The following is an 18,901-nucleotide window of genomic DNA, read 5'->3' on the forward strand; positions in this document are numbered from 1 at the left end:
AGGCCTGAAAGAAAAAAAATTTGGACCAAAAAAGGGCTTTTCTGGCTCAGTTGGATTCATCTCTTGCACAGGCCCACTGCCCACTCTGCTGATGGGCGCTAAGCTGTAGGCTGAGCTGCCTAGAGGCTGAGGTAAGCTGAATTTGTGGGAACCCCCACCTTTCCCTTGAGGGAGGAAGTTTAAATTATCAGGTCAATTAGGAAAGATACAACCGAAAAAAATTCAAGTTTCATTCCCACTTCAAGGAGGCGTTTCCTGGCTCGGTGCCACTTTTATTATTTTTGGCCCAGGCTGCTGAAAGCCCCACAGACCCAGGGAAGGTACAATGTGATCTTTGATTCGCGTTTCAGGGATCAAAGTGAGTGAGTTTGGGTGTAAATGCAGATAACATTTCAGAGAGCTTTCATGAAAGGAGTCACTGGACCAGGGCAGAAGGGGAGCTGGTGTGTTACGTGTGTGTTCCCCTTGAGAAGCGTCACTTTCCGGTGAATCCGGCTGCCTGCCGTGGCCCCAAAGACTCCTGGCCTGCATCCAGGTCCTTGGCCCACAGGCATTAGATCCTGAGCTGGGGCGCCTGCACCCTCTCCCACCTCTTCTCTAGGCACCGTGAAACCGAGGAGAGGTGGCGTGGGGCGGCTCGTGCAAGTGAGAAGAGCACCACTTCATCCTCACCTATCTTGTCCCGGATCTGGGTGCTGACTCGGCAGGCTTAGGCTGGGCACAGCCCTGTGGGGAGGCCTTGGTAGCCCGCCCTTGCTCTCCTCTCCTGAGTCGGAAGCACACACTTACACCCACAACAAGGAGGCCCAGAGCCATCTGCAGCCCCCAGGCATGTAGGTACAGGGTCCTCTCGGCCTGCCTGCCCCCTGCCTCTCGCGCCCGGGCTGCATCTACATCGAACCGGGTCCTAACGAGGTTCCCGGCACCGGCAACGGGTGATGAGACGCACTCTGCGGGCATGCCGTTCCAGAGCGCTCTCGAGGCCCAGCAGCCCCGCTATGCCTACATCCGCTCCGACACCTGCAGCCCCCCATGCTTAGCCCGGCCCCGCAGCAGCCCTCTCGACGCCCAGCAGCACCCCAGTGTCTGGCTGACGCCAGGGCAGTAACTGCGGGCTGAAGCAGCATCGGCCCCTTGGTCTACGCCACAGCGAGGTGCAGATTTCCCGGATCTGAGGGACCGCCGGGCACCGCCCGCTGAGGTTCATGAGAGGCAGCTTTGGCCCAACCGCCCCGCGCCTGTACACGCGGCCCCACCTGCTCCCGTGGCACTTGGCGCGGCGTGGGAATGGGCGCGCTCTCCCATCACCCACCGCGCGGCGCTACCGCGACAGCAGGGACCCGGAGCGCCTCCGAGGCATCAGCTACACGGTACACAGCGCAGGCGCGGCGGGCTGGGAGGTGCGCGTGGGGCGAACCTGGAGCATGCGCGGGGTCGTAAGGCGGTCGCGCGCACGCTGGGGGCGTGGCTGCGCTGCGTAGTCGGGCGCTGGACGCCGCACGGCGCAGCTCGGAGCAGGCGTCGCCGACTGCTCCAGGAGGGTCAGTGTGGAGGCGGGAGCCCGGGCGGCCGGCTTGGAACTCTGTGCGCGCGGGCCTGGAGCTACGCCCCTCCGTCTTTTCCCGACTTCTGATCCGCGGAGGGGCACTCGGAGCCCCAGCCTGGGTCGCAGTGTCTTCGGTCTGCGGGCCTCAGTTTCTCGGTCCGCGCCGGGGGTTTGTGGGGGCACCTGGAGACATTCGGGCCATTCTCGCAGTCTCGGGAGGTCGCGCCCGCGCCTTGCCTGGCCTCACGGCGGCCGATCTCGTTCTCCACTTTCTAGGTGGCGCTTGGACTCTCGCCCTCGGAGGGAGGCCCGTCCCCCGGTCTCTAGCTACGGATCCCTGGACCCTCTTCGCGGGCGCTTCGCGTAGCCGCAGGTGGGTGGGCTTCTTATTGCCGTGGGCCTTGTGAGCTCGTATTTCCTGCATGGCGGTTGCTGGGGGGCGGGCGGTGCAGTCGTCTACACTCACCTTGCTTTAAGGCTTTGGGCAGGTTTTGTTCTTGGGGCCCCTGTGTCTCCCCAGAGCAGAGAACGTCCCAGCTTTCCAGGTGCTGCCTTTGGCCTTGTGGGCGCAAATACACATGCGCCGTGGTACCTGCCCCTTTAGGATAGTGCTGACCAGTCCAGAAGGGCCGAAAGTCGTCTGTGCCAGGCAGTGTGGGGAGAAAAGTAGGGGGAACAACAGACTGATAGGCGTGGGAGTGCTAAGGTTCTCAAAATGGTGAGAGTGGGGCCCAGGGTTAGGAAAGCTCAGGCCCGAAGCACACCCGGCTGGCTGGTGCAGGGAAGCCTTCTCCCAGACTGCAGGGGACACAGGTGCGCAGGTGAGTGGGCATGGTGGGGGCTGGGAAGAAGGGAAGGCAGAGATCTGGGTAGCACACTGTGACTCCTGGGCATGGGGTGTGGTCATTGTGGGCAATCTGGATACCTAACCTTGGCTGGTGGTAGGAGCTGGGCCCTGGATCGGGCCTGTTACTGCTTTTTCTGTCAGTGTACTGGACTCACGTGCTGTCCTGTGGGTTTGCTGCCCCCAGGCCTTAGTATAATCCTGCAGTAAGATGGGAAGCCAGGGTCATGGGCTGGGCTTTCAGGTAAAGACCCCCCCCAGAGGGGGGTGAGACCTGAGGGGTTCCAGAGTGTTTGGGTGGTGGAGGTAGGGCCAGTGGCCCTGGCAGGTTCTAGTGCTGCAGGCCACCCTGGGAGGTCCTTGGAGGAACTCACCCTGAGGGGGAATGGCCAGCGGATAGGAGATCTGGGATGAAGGTGTGTGCAGGCCCTGTGCTCCCAGTGAGCCAGTGCAGTTTGTGTGCGGGGTGAAGCAGAGAGTTTCATGGAGGTCGTGAGTGGGCCTCCGTTTGCAGAGAGACTGGGGAGGGGGCTGGATAGAGTTAGGCTGGAGAGTGTGAGCGCCCCAGGGGAGGGCTCCTTGCACTGGAATAGAACTGGCTGCTGGCTGTGGAGCTTCCTAGGTAACTGCTGCGTGGAGAAGGCGGGGCAGGTCCAGCCATCAGACTGGGACTCCCCAGACCCTGGGCACAAGTGACTGGAGTTGTGGGAGCAGACACAGCAAGTGGGGTTCCAGGATTTTACAGTGGGGGGCTGGGATACTCTGCTGTGGCTGGAATGGGGACTGTGGAAAGGTGGCGTTTGGGGGTGGGGGTGGCATTGCCTGCAGGTGGTACTCAGTTGTGAGAGGTGAATTTGGAAAGCATGTGGGGTCAGGAGGGAGCAGATAATAGCAGGCTCACTGCTGCTGTCGGGGATGCAGGTAGGACCTGCTGTGTGCCTGGTGCTGGGATGTAAAAGAGCCTAATGACGCAGTCTGTGCATTGTTCAGAGTTTTGGGGTGGCTTGAGCCTACTCAGCAGACAAATGTAGTGGTTTTTTTTTTTTTTTTTTTTTTTTTGAGACGGAGTCTTGCTCTGTCGCCCGGGCTGGAGTGCAGTGGCCGGATCTCTCAGCTCACTGCAAGCTCCGCCTCCTAGGTTTAGGCCATTCTTCTGCCTCAGCCTCCCGAGTAGCTGGGACTACAGGCACCCGCCACCTTGCCCAGCTAGTTTTTGGTATTTTTTAGTAGAGACGGGGTTTCACCGTGTTAGCCAGGATGGTCTCGATCTCCTGACCTCGTGATCCGCCCATCTCGGCCTCCCAAAGTGCTGGAATTACAGGCTTGAGCCACTGCGCCTGGCCTGACAAACGTAGTTTATAATATGCGTGCTGTATAGTGGTTAAGCCTGTGATCTCTCCAGCCAGTTTCTGCTGCTTCCACCACTTATGGGTTGGTGTGTGACTGCAGACAAATTACTTCACCACTGTGTGCCCCAAAGACAATACTAGTACCAACTTCATTTTGGGGAGGTGGCGCAAATGGGGCACTCGGTGAAAGGTTGCTACTATTGCTATCCTGAAATTCCCTGACAGTTCTGATCTGGCCCCTTTTCTTCTGAAATTGACAGCGTCTGTCATTCTACCTTGCCCTTGCAATGTCATAGGCAGCATTTGCCCACCTTCTCAGACCTCCCAGGCCAGCCCCCTGGGCACCTCCTTCCACTCAGAGCTCCTAGTTGGGTACCAGAGGGTTGCCCGCTTGCTACCTCTTCCCACCAGTTCAGTGGGTGATGGTTAGGCCTAGTTCCTGCTCTCCCCCACCTTGTCTTTGGACAGATTGCCTCGGATGATGGCCTGCGACTGACAGTCCCTCAGCTCTTCTCAGCTCTCCTGAGGCTGCAGCTGTCAGCTCCCTGATCCTCAGCACTTGCCTGGACCAGTGCGGGTCTACCACGCCCTGTTCAGCCATCCCTGTCCTGTTGTGTCGTGCAAGCCACGTCTGTCCACGCCGCCCCACCTCCTGCCCCCCCCGCAGTGCTGGCTCTCCTCTCTTCTGCCCTCTGCGCCCAGCATGCCTCGTGGCCAGTGCCGTCAGCAGGGCCCTCGCATTCCCATCTGGGCAGCTGCCAATTATGCCAACGCACACCCATGGCAGCAGATGGACCAGGCGTCTCCTGGGGTGGCATACACCCCCCTTGTGGATCCCTGGATTGAGCGGCCCTGCTGCGGGGACCCCGTGTGTGTGCGAACAACCATGGAGCAGAAGAGCACAGCTAGTGGCGCTCGTGGTGGTAAACCTGCAGAAAGGGGTCCCCTAGCTGGGCGCTTGCCCGGCTCCCGACCCCACAGGGTGGACTTCTGCTGGGTGCCAGGCTCAGACCCAGGCACCTTTGATGGCTCCCCGTGGCTCCTGGACCGCTTCTTGGCCCAACTGGGAGATTACATGTCCTTCCGCTTTGAGCACTATCAGGACAACATCAGCCGTGTCTGCGAGATCCTCAGGCGCCTGACAGGCCGAGCCCGGGCCTGGGCAGCCCCCTACCTTGATGGGGACCTGCCCCTGCCTGACGATTACGAGCTCTTCTGCCAGGATCTCAAGGAAGTTGTTCAAGACCCGAACAGTTTTGCTGAGTACCACGCCGTGGTTCCCTGTCCCCTGCCCCTGGCCTCCAGCCGGCTGCCAGTGGCCCCTCAGCTGCCTGTGGTGAGGCAATACTTAGCTAGGTTCTTAGAGGGCCTGGCACTCGACATGGGTACTGCCCCCAGGTTTTTACCAGCCGCCATGGCCACCCCTGCTGTGTCTGGGTCCAACTCTATATCCAGAAGTGCTCTGCTCGAGCAGCAGCTGACCAAGGAGAGCACTCCTGGGCCCAAGGAGCCCCCAGTTCTGCCCAGTTCTGCATGTAGCTCCAAGCCTGGTCCTGTGGAACCAGCCTCTTCCCAGCCAGAGGAGGCAGCCCCCACACCTGAACCTAGACTATCGGAGTCAGCTAATCCTCCTGCCCAGAGACCAGACCCCGCTCATCCAGGGGGTCCAAAACCCCAGAAAACAGAGGAGGAGGTTTTGGAGACAGAGGGAGACCAGGAGGTGTCCTTAGGTACCCCACAGTAGGTGGTGGAGGCCCTGGAGACCCCAGGAGAGCCACCACTTTCTCCTGGGTTCTGAGCACAGCCCAGGCGGGAACAATGGTGCCCCTCGTGATGAAGTGGCCTGTGTGGCTCAGGAGCCCCATAGTCCCCAGTCAAAGCAGAGTGGTGTCCCCAGATGACTTCAGACCCCATAGCTGGGCAAGATGCTCTTGTTTTGGACTCTGCGCTGAGCAGAACCAGCTCCCCCTACTCCAGCAGAGCTTGACCTCCACCCTGTGCCCTTTCCCTGCTCCTGCCTGCTCTCGGCTGCATCCCTGCCCATCTCCTGGGAGTGCCGTCCCACCCAGGCCTGCTCCCACGAGGGGGTCGTTTTGTAGGGCAACTCTCAGCAGATACTTGCGTCATCTTTGTCACCTCCACCCCCATAAAACACCCCCCTTGGTGTCTTCCACACTGGCTGGGACTGAACTGGGTCTGCCACGTCTGTCCTGTTGGGACCTGGTTCCTGAATGAGGTTTCTGTGTCTGTCCCCCTAACCCCACCCTCTCTGCTCCCTGTGATTTCTGTCCCAGCTGGAATGTGAGGAAGGCTGCCTGGAGGAAGTAGTCACTTTGATTCTGCTGCATGAGTGGGATAGCATCTTGGCAGAGAATGATGTTTCCTGTGGGTTTGTTTACCAGCAGTCCTGGGCAACTGGGAGGTTTGGATGCAGGAAGATAGGATGCAAGCCCCTTGCCAGGCTCAGCGGCAGGCATTCCCCCTTTGTGTGTTAACGCTATAGTAGTCGGGCCTGGTGTTCTGAAGCAGGCTCCTCTTCCCCGCTGCTGTGCTGCTGTCCCCTGCGCACTCTGCACTCGCATGCATTGTCGATTCAGCACTGAAGCCCCAGTGATGTAAATGGCTCGGATCTCCCTCCTGGCGGACTATGACCCTCCAGGACAGGGGCTCTGTCTTAGTTAGCTCTGTGGTCTGGTACACAATTGGTGCTCATTAAACATGTGTTGGATTACTGGCTGAGCCTGTGGTGCAGTGGCTGCCTACCAGCGAGTCTTTGTTTCCCATTCTCTCAGGATTAGAGGCCTGGCCTTGAGCATTCCAGGTCAGCGTTGCAGGTATGGTTTCTAGCAGGGGCTTTGAGGGTCCAAGGGTCTGATCGAAGGAGCTGGGGCTGAGTAGGTGGGGGTGGGTGGCTCTGCAGGTGGAGAACTGACTTCCGAGAGCTGGAGGTGAAGTGAGGACCAGGCAGCAGTCCAGAGCTGTGAGGCCCCAGGCCCAGAGGGTTGGAATGAAGAAAGACCTGTTCCACACAAGGACGGGTTTTCTAGTGGAAGCTGAGCTTGGAAGCCCCTGGAGCCGTTTACCACAGGATGGGCAGGTACAGCCGCCCAGTGTGTGCAGTGTGTTCCACTCTGGTGCTTGGACAAGAAGTTCAAGTCCCTTTCCGTTTTACGGTTGTGAAAACAACAAAACACCTTCTTGAAAAGTTGGAAGAAAAAGCAGAAATGTGAATTGGAAATACAGCCAACTATTTTAGAAAAAACTAATTAGCAAGTATCTGGTTAAACTTACTCAGAAACTGGCCAGGAGCAGTGGCTCATACCTGTAATCCCAGCACTTTGGGAGGCCGAGGTAGGTGGATCACCTGAGGTCAGGAGTTCAAGACCAGCCTGACCAACGTGGAGAAACCTGTCTCTACTAAAAAATACAAAATTAGCCAAGTGTGGTGGTGCATGCCTGTAATCTCAGCTGCTTGGGAGACTGAGGCAGGAGAATCGCTTGAACCCAGGAGGCAGAGGTTGTGATGAGTCAAGATCACGCCATTACACTCCAGCCTGGGCAATAAGAGTGCAACTCTATCTCACACACACAAAAAAAACTTATTTAGAAAAATAGAAATTGTTGGGATTATTTTATGGTAACTATCACTAAAAAAGGCTCTGGGTTCAGATGGTTTTATGTGTGAGTTATTTCAGGGCACAGATACCTTGTAGATAAAACAACTGGAAACCTTGGAAATAGGTGGGAAGCTATTTTTAGAAAGGGGGTATAGCCCTGGTAGCAAAGGAAGTGAGCTGGCAGAAGAAACCCATGTTCAGTCTTGATTCTGGTCAGATGCGGGAAGTCCCTGGACATCCTGGCCCAGCCCCATGCTTCTGTGCCAGGTCACACAGCTGCCCTCCATCTGATGGCTCAGGCCCCAGTCACCCTTTTGTGGGTCGGGTCAGACTGCCCCCTGATGCCTGCCTCCGGTGCACTGTGGCCTGGATTGCCTGTGGGTCTGGCAGTAGAACCCGGAGTTGCTCTCTAGGATGGACAGCCTAGTCACCCAGCTGACCCTTACCCTGTCCCACAGGCTTCTGGACGGGCCACCTTCCCCATCTCCCTTTAGTGGACCTGAAGTGGATCCTTCAGCTTGAGATTGGTGCCTTCTCTTCTGAACCCTGTCCCACTGGGGTTTGGGCCTTTTCCACCCTTGGGACCCAGGCAACTTCTGGGCATGTGTGAGTTACGGTCTGCCATGTGTCTGCGGGCCAGTCACGCAGCATCCAGCGGGGGAGGCGTGAGAGTCCACGGGAGAGTTCAGGTGACCTGGTTTTTAATTAAAACGGGTCCTGTTTATTGTGGTTGGGCTTTCCCCAGAAAGGGAGGCAGGGTCTCGAAGTGATGACGTCCAGGTTTCCTGCACAGGTAGGGTGGAGGCAAGGATGGACTCTGGCACAGCCTTCCAGACAGGCAGTGCACACAGCCCCTTTCAGAGTGGCTTTGTTGCCAGCTGCTGCAGCACCTGGTTTCAGACATGATGACCAAGCTGCTTTCCTGCTCCTTGGGGAAGGAGGCGCACCAAGAGCCAGGAGAGGAGGCACTCTTGCGGGATTGTTTTTTCTCTCCTGGCCCCCACACACTGGCAGACCCAAAGACAGGTGCTCAGGAGCCGCAGAGCCTGGCGGGGTTTGCTGGACGTGCTCAGGGACAGGCCTTGGTGCTGGCTCTGCTTTCCAATCATGGTGTCTGTCCCTCACTTCCCTTGGAAATACCCAGAGATTTTATTTCCTGAAGATGGGATATGATGCGTCCTCTGAGATGGTGTTTAAAGTACCTGTCTCCAAGGAAAACTTTAAAATATGAAGTCCTAAGGATAAGGTCCTATGGGATATTGGAATGTTTTATAAAGCCACAATAGTTAAAGCACTTAGATGTTGTGGACAGATGAGCAGAGAATAGAGAACTTTGAAACAGGGCTGAATAAATATGGAAATATAGTACATGCTAGAGGTGTTTCCAATTAATGAGGGTAAAATGGATTATTCAGTAAAAGCAGTTGGCCCTCTGGAAAATAGTAAAGCCATGTATGTGCCTCCCTCTTTATGCCAGTATATATTCCAGATTAAAGATTTCAATGTTAAAATTATAAAAGGACTAGAGGGAAATATGGGTGAATTTTTTTTTTGCCTGTGATTCCAGGATTTTAAAAGTTTTAGATGCCCAGAGTTGTGGAGGTATGGAGAACTGGGCCTTCTATACTATTAGTGGGAGTATACAATATTACAATTTGACCACATAACAATTCTAGGCACACACGTTCTGTGACTACTTACTTGGTGCATGAAGACTCTTGTCAGGGATAGTCATGGTTTGGTGCCACTACATGGGGGTTTAGAACAGGGACTGGAGGCCGGGTGCGGTGGCTCGAGCCTGTAATCCCAGCACTTTGGGAGGTCGAGACGGGCGGATCATGAGGTCAGGAGATCGAGACCATCCTGGCTAACACGGTGAAACCCCGTCCCTACTAAAAAATACAAAAAACTAGCTGGGCGAGGTGGCGGGCGCCTGTAGTCCCAGCTGCTCAGGAGGCTGAGGCAGGAGAATGGCGTAAACCCAGGAGGCGGAGCTTACAGTGAGCTGAGATCCGGCCACTGCATTCCAGCCTGGGTGACAGAGCAAGACTCTGTCTCAAAAAAAACAAAAAAAAAACACAGGGACTGGAGGGTGGCCTTGCCCTCTCCTCTCCCTTCACAAGCTGAGCATCTTTCCCTGACCTTTTTGAGCTGTGACCACAGTTTTTCCTCATGGGGTGGGTAGTAGGGTTGAATGAGAATGGTACCCACACAGTGCCTTGGCTGGGGTCTGGGCCGTCTGATGTCCACCTCATGGGTGTCACTATTTTTTGAATAGCAGAACTGGAAAAGCCCAAAGATCCAGCAATAAAGGAGCAAGGCAAATAAAGCTGTTACCCTGCAGGATCAGTCAGCATGAGCCAGATTGTGCTGCAGTAACAAAGATCTCCAACAGTGCCGCTATGGTTGGCTCTGCTTATTTCTTGCTCACACCTGTGTGCCACTATGGCTGGGGCCTGTCAGACCTGTGCTGACGAGAGCCTACCTGGATGTATTTCTCCATGCTCACTGAGGCAGGGGAAAGGCCACAGCAGGCCACAAGTAATGTGTGTCACCCCACTTCCATTTCCCTGGCCAGAGGAAGCCACAGAGCCACACCTGAGTTCCGTAGGATGGAAGCGGCTGATCATCCTGTGGGCTGGGGTGCTCAGTATGGAGAAGTACGAGCAGCCACCCAGTGTGGGGCTGGTTGGTGCTGCTGAGGATGGGAGGATGGGAGGGGCCTGCATCCATCCCAGGGCAACATACCTGTTTGTCTGCTGGGGCTGCCCAACAAAGGACCACCCCAGCTTTTTTAGCGGGGGGGCTTAAACAACAGACATTTCCTCGTGATTCTGGAGCCAGAAGCCTGAGATCAAGGTGTGGGCAGCATTGGTTTCTCCTGAGGCCTTGCTCCTTGGCCTGCAGATAGCCACCTTCTTGCCATGTCCCTGCCTGTGTCTGTGTCCTAATCGCTCATAAGGTCACTAGTCTATTGGATCAGGGCCCACGCTCATGACCTCATTTAACCCTGAATCACCTCTTTAAAGACCCCGTCTTCACTGTAATCCCAGCACTTTGGGAGGCCGAGGCAGGTGGATCACAAGGTCAGGAGACTGAGATTGTCCTGGCTAACATGGTGAAACCCCGTCTCTACTAAAAATACAAAAAAAAAAAAAAAAAATTAGCCGGGTGTGGTGGCGGGCGCCTGTAGTCCCAGCTACTTGGGAGCCTGAGGCAGGAGAATGGCGTGAACCCGGGAGGCGGAGCTTGCAGTGAGCCGAGATCTCACCACTGCACTCCAGCCTGGGCGACAGAGCGAGACTTGGTCTCAAAACATAAAAAAAATAAAGACCCTGTCTTCAAATGTTAAGTACTAGGGGTTAGGACTCGAACTTAAGAATATTGAAGGGACATAGTTCCGCCCACAGCAGTGCCCCAGATAGGCTTCTTTGATTTTGTCTTTGCTGTTCCTGGCAGCGCTATCTTGGTCAGGCTTCCATGGTCTCCACATGCCTGTGTGCAGAGTCCCCGAGGCCCTGGGTTCTGGGGCCCATACTGAGGAGTGGGGATGGCCAAGCCTTGGCTCTTGGGTGGGCAGTGCCCAGTTGTGCTGTATGGGACGCTGTTTCTCACTTAAGAAATCTTTCCCTGCCTGGGGGGACAAAGGCATTATCCTGTATTCCCAGGTTGTAACTTTCTGCCTTTGACATTCAACCATGAGTCCACCTGTAAGTGTAACTGGCGGAAGGGAGGGGTCTGCTGTCATCCTCGAGAGCCTGTGACGAGCAGAGCCCCTCTGCCGACCGCGATGCACATGTAATATGAGCAAGAAATAAATTTTTGATGTGTGAAGCCACTGAGTTTGGGGCTTGTGTTTTCCACAGCATAACCTATTATGTCCTGACCGACAGGGGATCCCATTTCACCTTTTTCCATAGGGCACGAGCCTGCCTCAGCATCAGCTGCTGGCTGCAGCAACTCAGCCTGGCCGCAGCCACCCATGGGTCGTGCCTAGCCTACCTGCCTGCTCTCTGGTCTGATCTGTCCCTTACTAGTTATTCTAGCTTTTAAGTCTTGATTATCTCATAGGGAAGCCCTCCATGCCCCCATTCTTCCAGTTGTCTTGGCAAATTTGAAAACACATTGGATCACAAATGCAGAGGCAGAGATGATGGTGTCGTGGCCCTTGCCCAGCCCCAGCAGTGCTCACACTCTCCTGGTGCAGGCCTTGGGGGTGCCGTGTCACTGCACAGCCTCTCCAGGACGGCAGGGCCCGTTGCCCCCTTAGTTTTTCTTTGGGCTACATCATCCCTGTTACAGGGACGTGGTGGGTGGGGCTGGCCAGGGAAGAGCCCAGGCCTGTGGGGTGCTCTCATTGGCCTGCTCCTTTCCTCCTGGCCTCACGGACCCCCCATCACAGGCCTGGGGCCTGTGGGTGGTGGGTGCTCATGCACTTGCCACATTCTTCTGTGTCTCCATTGGCGGAGCTGCCAGCTGGGTGCAGAGGACATCTGACTCCCGTGCCCCCTGCTGTGCCGGCGCTGCCCACCTTACCTGTGTGTTTGAACAGTGCAGGGGACTGGGGAGTGTTTGTGGGTTGTGGAGCTAGGACTCTTCATCACAGGCTGTGCATGGGGGACCCCTCAGTGAGGGGTCCACACGCAGTACCCACGGGGCAGAGCGAGTGGGAGGCTGGCCTCTGTCCTCATTCGCGTGTCTGTGGATGTGGGTGTGGCAAGCACATTGCTGGCATGCATGTGTAAGCATGTACACAGTTGACTGCACACAGCTAGGTGGTCGGGAGTTGATGAGACATACACCTGGCCACACCATCACCTGTGTGTGTTAGGGGACTTCCCCTTTCTACCCAAGGTGGCCTCCACCACAGGAGGAGCCACACAGGCAAGCCCCTGTCAGAAAGTGTCAGCCCCAGCGTGCTTAGGCACCCTCCTCCAACTCCGACCAAGTTCCCAGGGCACATCCCCATCCCCTAGGCCAGTGGCACCAGCCCCAGGGGATTGGTCCCCATCCTGCACCCTCTGTGAGTGTTGTCTCTCTCCCTGACGGGACCGGCAGCTGGCCTACATGAACCAGGCCTCTGAGCAGAGGCCGGACTGGTGCATGGGAATATCATGCTTCCCGTAAAGCAGCAAGCTTTTCCGTGTGTTCACCCGGGGCAAAAAGGCCGGTCCCCTCTGCTGGCTGGGTTCCTGCCTCTGCCCGTAAGTGCCTAGGGCAGGCTGGCTAAAAATGCCCGAGTCAGGCTTCCTTCCTGCCATCTTGCCAGGCTCCTGGGACCTGCTCCTGGGGCGACGGACATCCCCAGCCACAGCGAGAGATGCCTGCTCACAGAGAGACCCCGCCTGCCCATCCTGCCTGCCTCTGCAGCCTGGTGGCTCCTCACTCTGGCATTTCCTCTTGGCTCAGCTGAGGCAGCGCGTATCCCAGTGCGAAGGAGAAGTCTGACTTGCAGCCTCAGCGTCTGCCTGGCGCCCCCGCTGACTGTGGGGCCGGCCAGCAGGTCACTCATGCTCCAGCCATGAGGCTTCCAGGCATCCCCAAGGAAGAAAACTAACCCATGTCCTTGTTTCCATGAGACCCACTCCCCCTGCTGAGTGGGGCCTGGCCCTGCCAGCGTGGTGGTTGGTGGCCACGAGGACCCAAAGTGCTGGCAGAGCACCCAGCAGGCACTGGCAGTGCTTTGGGGAGAACAGGCTGCAGTGGGCTGTCGAGAGGAACTTGCTTGCCTCTGCTCGAGAGCGAATCACGCCCCTTGGGCCGTGTCCCCAGCACAAGTGACTGATCTCTGGGACCCTCCCTCACATGCAGGGCCTGTCTGGAAGGAGCACCACAGACCTGGTGGGCTTCAGCCTGTAGGCACCGTGCTGGGCCCCACCTGGCTCACTGCAGGCCAGGAGCCCCGGGTGGGGCACTGTGGGTCTCAGCCTCTGGAGAAGTGCTGGTGGCCAGCCCTGGGGGACGTGGGCCACTGCCCCAAGTGAGGTGAAGTCAGCGCCAGCCCCTGGCCTGAGGCTGTGAATCTTGCTGGGGGGCAGCCGTTCCCTGGGGGAGCAGGGTGGAGGTGCTTTGCCAGAGCAGAAGGCCCCTGTGGCAGAGCATGTGGCCATTTCTCTAGGATGGAGAAGAGACCCAGACCCAGAAGGGAGACGGGTGGCTGTCCTTCCTCGGGGCCTACAGGACTGAAGCACTGTTGGCTCCACTGTGGAAATCGTGTCTACGGCTGCAATCTGAGTTCTGCTTTGCAGATTTGCCAGCTTTCCAGTGCTCTGGGCAGCCAGGGCTCGGATTCCCCTTTCTGCACTGAAATGGTGCAGGGCTTTGCTGGGCCTCAGGCCAAGCTGTCAGTCAAGGCCACTCCCTGAGACGGATGTGCCTGATGCAGGCCCGGAGGTGCTTTCTTCTCCAAGGGAAGGAGTTCTTGGGGGCATACCTTATTCCCCGCCACAAAGAGACTGACATCGGTCAGCCCTGGGAGGTGGGAAATGGCTGGAGTTGGGCTGTGTATTGCTGCCCAGGGGGTGGTGCCTGGCTCCTCCTCGCCATCAGGCTGCTGGGCACCGGCCCTCCCTGCCTACCTGCCTCCCTGGAATTCTTCCTGGGATCTGCATCTTTGAAGCCGCTGCCTCCCTGCCCGCCTGGGCGCTTCCAAAGGCGGATACTGACAGAGGATTCAATGAATCGAAGGTCGCCAGTCGGGGCGTTGACAGATGCCCAGCCGTGATACTATTTCTGATTTAATAACCGAATGGGAGGCTGGCCCTCTGTAATAATTAGGGCTAATTACTGAGGAGGTGTTGACAGACGGGCTGAGAGGAAACAAACTACCTTTATCCCGTGGCTTAGAGTCAGATTACCAGCCCGGTGCTATCTGCCCCTCAGAAAGTAGACGCTTCAATCACTCAGCGAGGCTTCAAAGGGGAACAGGGCCTGACAATGCACGGGATTTGGAAAGGAGCTATGAAGTGCGCCTTTGACTCCGAATCGCCAAACGGAGCCCCATTCCAGAAATGGTTTCTTTGTGAAGTTTGAGTTAGTGTTGGCAGACCTGTTTCCCGCGCTCAGGACAGGGAGCTGGCTGCAGTGGGCGTGGGCAGGTGGGGGCCATGGCTAGGGCTGTGGCCGGTGTGTGGCCAGCTTGAGCTGCTCAGGTCCTTCCCAGGCCAGGTGACACCAGCAGAGTCCTGGTATCTCCAGCAGCTGGCCCTGGTAGCCGTGGGTCCAAACAGGGAGGTGCAGCATGTTTTCCTTGGCCCGGGGAGGGTGTCTGGTCCTTTGTGGCCGTGAGTGTCAGGTAACAGGATAGGGACCTCACCATCTGAGCAGGCTCATCCCTTCCTGTTTGTAGCTAGAGTGCAGCTTTTATGCAGCCCTCCCTGGCAGGTCTGGCCTCCCTTGAAGGGGGATGTGTCCTTGGCATTATTTATGGCAGGACCACCTCTTGGGGGCCTGGGCATCACTCACCAGGCTGCTCCCACCCCCGTACTGGGCCGGCCAAGAGCCAAGGCCGTGGAAACAACCCTGGCCCCCGAGGCCTCGGTGGGCAGACAGTATCAGTGACTGAGAAGGGTTGTTGGGGGCTAGTCTCTGACTGCCGCCACTGACTCCACACTGATCTCCCTGCATTTCAGAGATGGGGAAGGGTGTGCCTAGACCTCAGTTTCCTGGTTTGAAGCAGCAGCAGTGAGATGTGTGCCAGTGAACTGACCTGGACAGCCCGGGGCGCTGTGTCTGATGCAGCTTCTTGGAGTGGTGTGTGTGAGGCTTTTTGGGAGGTCAAGGTTGCCGGCTGAGGCTGCAATGCAGGAGACGGTTCTGAGATTCTGGGCCTTACTGCTGTCTGTCCTCACCAGGAAGGCAGGGGATGACACTGAGGTCTCTGCTCAGGACAGGCCTGACTAGGGAGCGCCTTTCTGGTTCCAGGCATAGCCTGGGAGGTGCCGGATGAGCAGGAGGTGGGAGGGAGCCCATTCACCAGCCACTTATGTGCCTGCCTCAGGCCTCATGGCCTTGGCTTCGTGTTCTTGCCGGCCTGAAGGACCAGCCAATTCAACATCTTCCTGCTAGAATGGCTGTGCTACTTCATAGAGAAATTAGGTGGGCTGAGCTGGTGCAGGGCAACAGTGGTTAGGTCAGTGCTCTTTCCCCAGCTGGCTGCTCTACTGTCATAGAAACAGGACACCTTCTGGAAGTAACGATGGTCATAAAAGTCATCAGCTCATTTGCTTAACCGAATAGTACTAGCTTGTACGAGGGGGCACTGTTGATGAATTTATATTAGGGCAAAAATAAGATGGTAAATTATTTGGATGGGAGAAGCATGTAAAAATTGGCATCAAGTCTGTTTTTTTGTTTGTTTATTTTAGAGACAGGTCTCTTTAGCCTAGGCTGGAGTGCAGTAGTGTGATCATAGCTCACTGCACCCTTAATCTCCTGGGCTCAAGCGATCCTCCTGCCTCAGCCACCAAGATAGCTGGGACTATTGGCGGGCACCACCATAACTGGCCAATTAAAAAACAATTTTTTTTTGTAGAGATGGGGGTCTTGCTATGTTGCCTGGGCTCATTAAGTCTGTTTAAGTCACCTTGAGTAGAGATAGAAATTAACTCCAAAGCCAGAAACTTTAAACAGGAATTGAGGTTTCATAGTACATTAGTAGTAAATTAAATACCATTAACTGTAACACAAGAAAAAATAGCACAAGAATCTTGTACCATATATTTTATTTGAAACATTACCTGTGAGACTGTGGCCAAGAGCAGCAGTTGAGTGTGAACCTTGTGCACGGAGGCATTTCTGAGCCCTCTTTCCTGTCAGCATCTTGCTCTGCACATGACTAATGAACTAGGATCGATGCATTGTTAGTGACCGAAGTCCAGGCTTCATCCAGGGTTCCTGAATTTGCCCTAATGTCCTTTTCTGTTGCAGAATCCCATCCAGAACCCCACACTGCGTTTGCTCTCCGTCTTCCCAGGCTCCTCTGGCTATGACCACTTCTTAGACTTTCCTTGTTGATGATAACCTTAAGTTTTGAGGAGCCTTGGTCAGCCTCTTGTAAAATGTTCCTCTACAGGGATTTCTTGTGTTCTTCTCATGATTAGACTGAGGTTATGGGTTTTAGGAAGAAAAGCACAAAGGCTGAGTGCCATTCCTGGATGGATTTTCTTTTTCTTTTTTCTTTTTTTCTTTTTTTTTGAGACAGAGTTTCGCTTCTTTGCCCAGGCTGAAATGCAATGGCGCAATCTCAGCTCACTGCAATCTCTGCCTGTTGGATTCAAGCGATTCTCCTGCCTCAGCCTCCCCAGTAGCTGGGATGACAGGCACGTGCCACCACACCCGACTAATTTTTGTATTTTTAGTAGAGACAGCGTTTCACCGTGTTGGCCAGACTGGCCTTGAACTCCTGACCTCAAGTGATCCACCCGCCTCAACCTCCCAAAGTGCTGGGATTAGAGGTGTGAGCCATGGGCCCGGCCCATTCCTGGATTTTCCATCATGTCCGTGGTAGGTGTGGTCAGCATAACCTGGCCCTGCTGATGCTGAGTGTTACCACCTGGCGGAGGCGGTGTCTGTCAGGTGTTTCCCCTGTAAAGTGGCTCTTTTTCCCTCCTTTCCGTACTGTCCTCTTAGGAAGGGAGTCACTGCATAGCCCACACTTAAAGGGCTGGGAGTTATCTACTCCTCCTTGATGGTAGAGTATCTGCATAAAGTGGAATTCTTCTGTTTGGGAGATTTGTTTCTTTAGTAATTTCTTTACCTCAGTGTGGACTCATGAGCATTTTATTATGACACTAGCTCCCCGCTCATCTACAGTTTTGCTAAGGTTTCAGTTACCCATGGTCAGTTGTGGTCTGAAAATAGGTGAGTACAGCACAACAGGATATTGTAAGAGAGAGACCACATTCACATAACTTTTATCACAGTATACTTTTTTTTTTTTTTTGAGGCAAGGTTGCCTAGGCTGGAGTGCAGTGGTGTGAACATAGCTCACTGCAGTCTCAAACACCACAGGCTCAAGTGATCCTCCCACCTCAACCTCCTGAGTAGCTGGGACTACAGACATGCAGTAGACATACACCCGGCTAATTATTCTTATTATTATTGAGACAGATTCTCTGTTGCCTAGGCTGGAGTGCAGTGGTGCGATCTTGGCTCACTGCAACCTCCACCTCCCGGGTTCAGGTGATTCTCCTGTCTCAGCCTCCTGAGCAGGTGGGATTACAGGCACCTGCCACCACGCCTGGACTAATTTTTGTATTTTAGTCTGGGAGACAGGGTTTCACCATGTTGGCCAGGCTGGTCTTGAATTACTGACCTCAGGTGATCTACCTGCCTCGGGCTCCCAAAGTGCTGGGATTACAGGTGTGAGCCATTGCACCAGGCCCCAGCTACTTATTTTTTGCAGACACAGGGTCTCCCTTGTTCAAGACAGGGCTGGTCTTGAACTCCTGGGCTCGGGTGATCCTCTTGCCTTGGCCTCCCAAAGTACTGGGATTAGAGGCATGAGCCACTGTGCCTGGCTCTAATTTTTAAATTAAACTTTACCATAGGTATATATATATACACTATAGGGAAAAACATGGTATATATAGGGTTCAGAACTATTCATGGTGTTAGACATCCACTGGGGGTCTTGAAAAGTACCCCTAGTTTTCATCATCATCATTCATCATCCTCCCTAGATAAGGGGGAACTACTGTATTATTGTTATTATCTTTATTATTGTGTGCACTTACAGTGAGTCTTAATCCATGTCTATGTCAACATCACCCCTATCAGGACACAGAAAACTGTTCATTCTCTCAAAACCCTGCCTTTTGCTGTCCTTTGACAGTGATCCCCTCCCCCTCCTCCTGACCCATGCCAGCCACTAATCTGTCCTCCGTACCTATACTTTTGCCTTTTCCAGAATGCCATATAAATAGTATGTAGCCTTTTACTCAGTTCTTTGGAGATTCACCCACATTGTTGCATTTATCAATAGTTTGCTCCTTTCTGTTGCAGAATAGTATTCCATTCATCCATAGATAGTCATTTGGGTTATTTTCTGTTTTAGGCGATTATATGTTTCACACATTTCTGTTTTGGGTGGTTAGTTATAGCTACTATAAACATTCATGTACAGGTTTTTGTTTGCATATAAGTTTTCACTTCTCTAGAATACATATCTAGGAGTAGAATTGTTGGGCAACATGTTAATGCATATTTAATTTTATAAGAACCTGTGCTGGGCACAGTGGCTCACGCCTGTAATCCCAGCACTTTGGGAGGCTGAGGCGGGTGGATCACGAGGTCATGAGATCAAGACCATCCTGGCCAACATGGTGAAACCCCATCTCTACCAAAAATACAAAAATTAGCTGGGTGTGGTGGTGTACGCCTGTAATCTAGCTATCTGGGAGGCTGAGGCAGGGGAATCATTTGAACCTGGGAGATGGAGGTTGCAGTGAGCTAAGATTGTGCCACTGCACTCCAGCCTGGAGACTGAGCAAGACTCTGTCTCAAAAAAAAAAAAAAATATATATATATATATATATATATGTGT

At 54.8% G+C, this 18,901-nt stretch overlaps 2 protein-coding genes across 6 annotated transcripts in view; both read left to right on the forward strand.

Moving 5' to 3' along the window:
- The first annotated feature begins 1,477 nt into the window (after positions 1-1,477).
- RTL10 (retrotransposon Gag like 10) lies at positions 1,478-6,475 on the forward strand. 3 transcript variants are annotated; one of them, XM_028827982.2, is made up of 3 exons: positions 1,478-1,702; positions 1,823-1,919; positions 4,208-6,475. In XM_028827982.2, the coding sequence occupies exon 3, from the start codon at positions 4,443-4,445 to the stop codon at positions 5,481-5,483; it is 1,041 nt and encodes a 346-aa protein (XP_028683815.2). In that variant the 5' UTR covers positions 1,478-1,702; positions 1,823-1,919; positions 4,208-4,442; the 3' UTR covers positions 5,484-6,475. The 3 variants fall into 3 exon arrangements, with proteins under 3 accessions (XP_028683815.2, XP_028683816.2, XP_015005202.3); XM_028827983.2 differs by having other exon boundaries at positions 1,478-1,680; XM_015149716.3 differs by having other exon boundaries at positions 1,478-1,541.
- Positions 1,478-18,901, forward strand: part of GNB1L (G protein subunit beta 1 like) — a 70,626-nt gene continuing 53,202 nt past the window's right edge. The window contains exons 1-2 of one of the 3 annotated variants that reach the window (XM_028827450.2): positions 1,478-1,702; positions 1,823-1,919. The gene's annotated coding sequence lies outside the window, so the exon portion shown is untranslated. The remainder of the gene's footprint in view (positions 1,703-1,822; positions 1,920-18,901) is intronic. The other 2 variants (XM_028827451.2, XM_015149651.3) reach the window with 2 other exon arrangements.

This window comes from Macaca mulatta, chromosome 10 (assembly GCF_049350105.2).
Source record: "Macaca mulatta isolate MMU2019108-1 chromosome 10, T2T-MMU8v2.0, whole genome shotgun sequence".
NCBI classification, from domain to species: Eukaryota; Metazoa; Chordata; class Mammalia; order Primates; family Cercopithecidae; genus Macaca; species Macaca mulatta.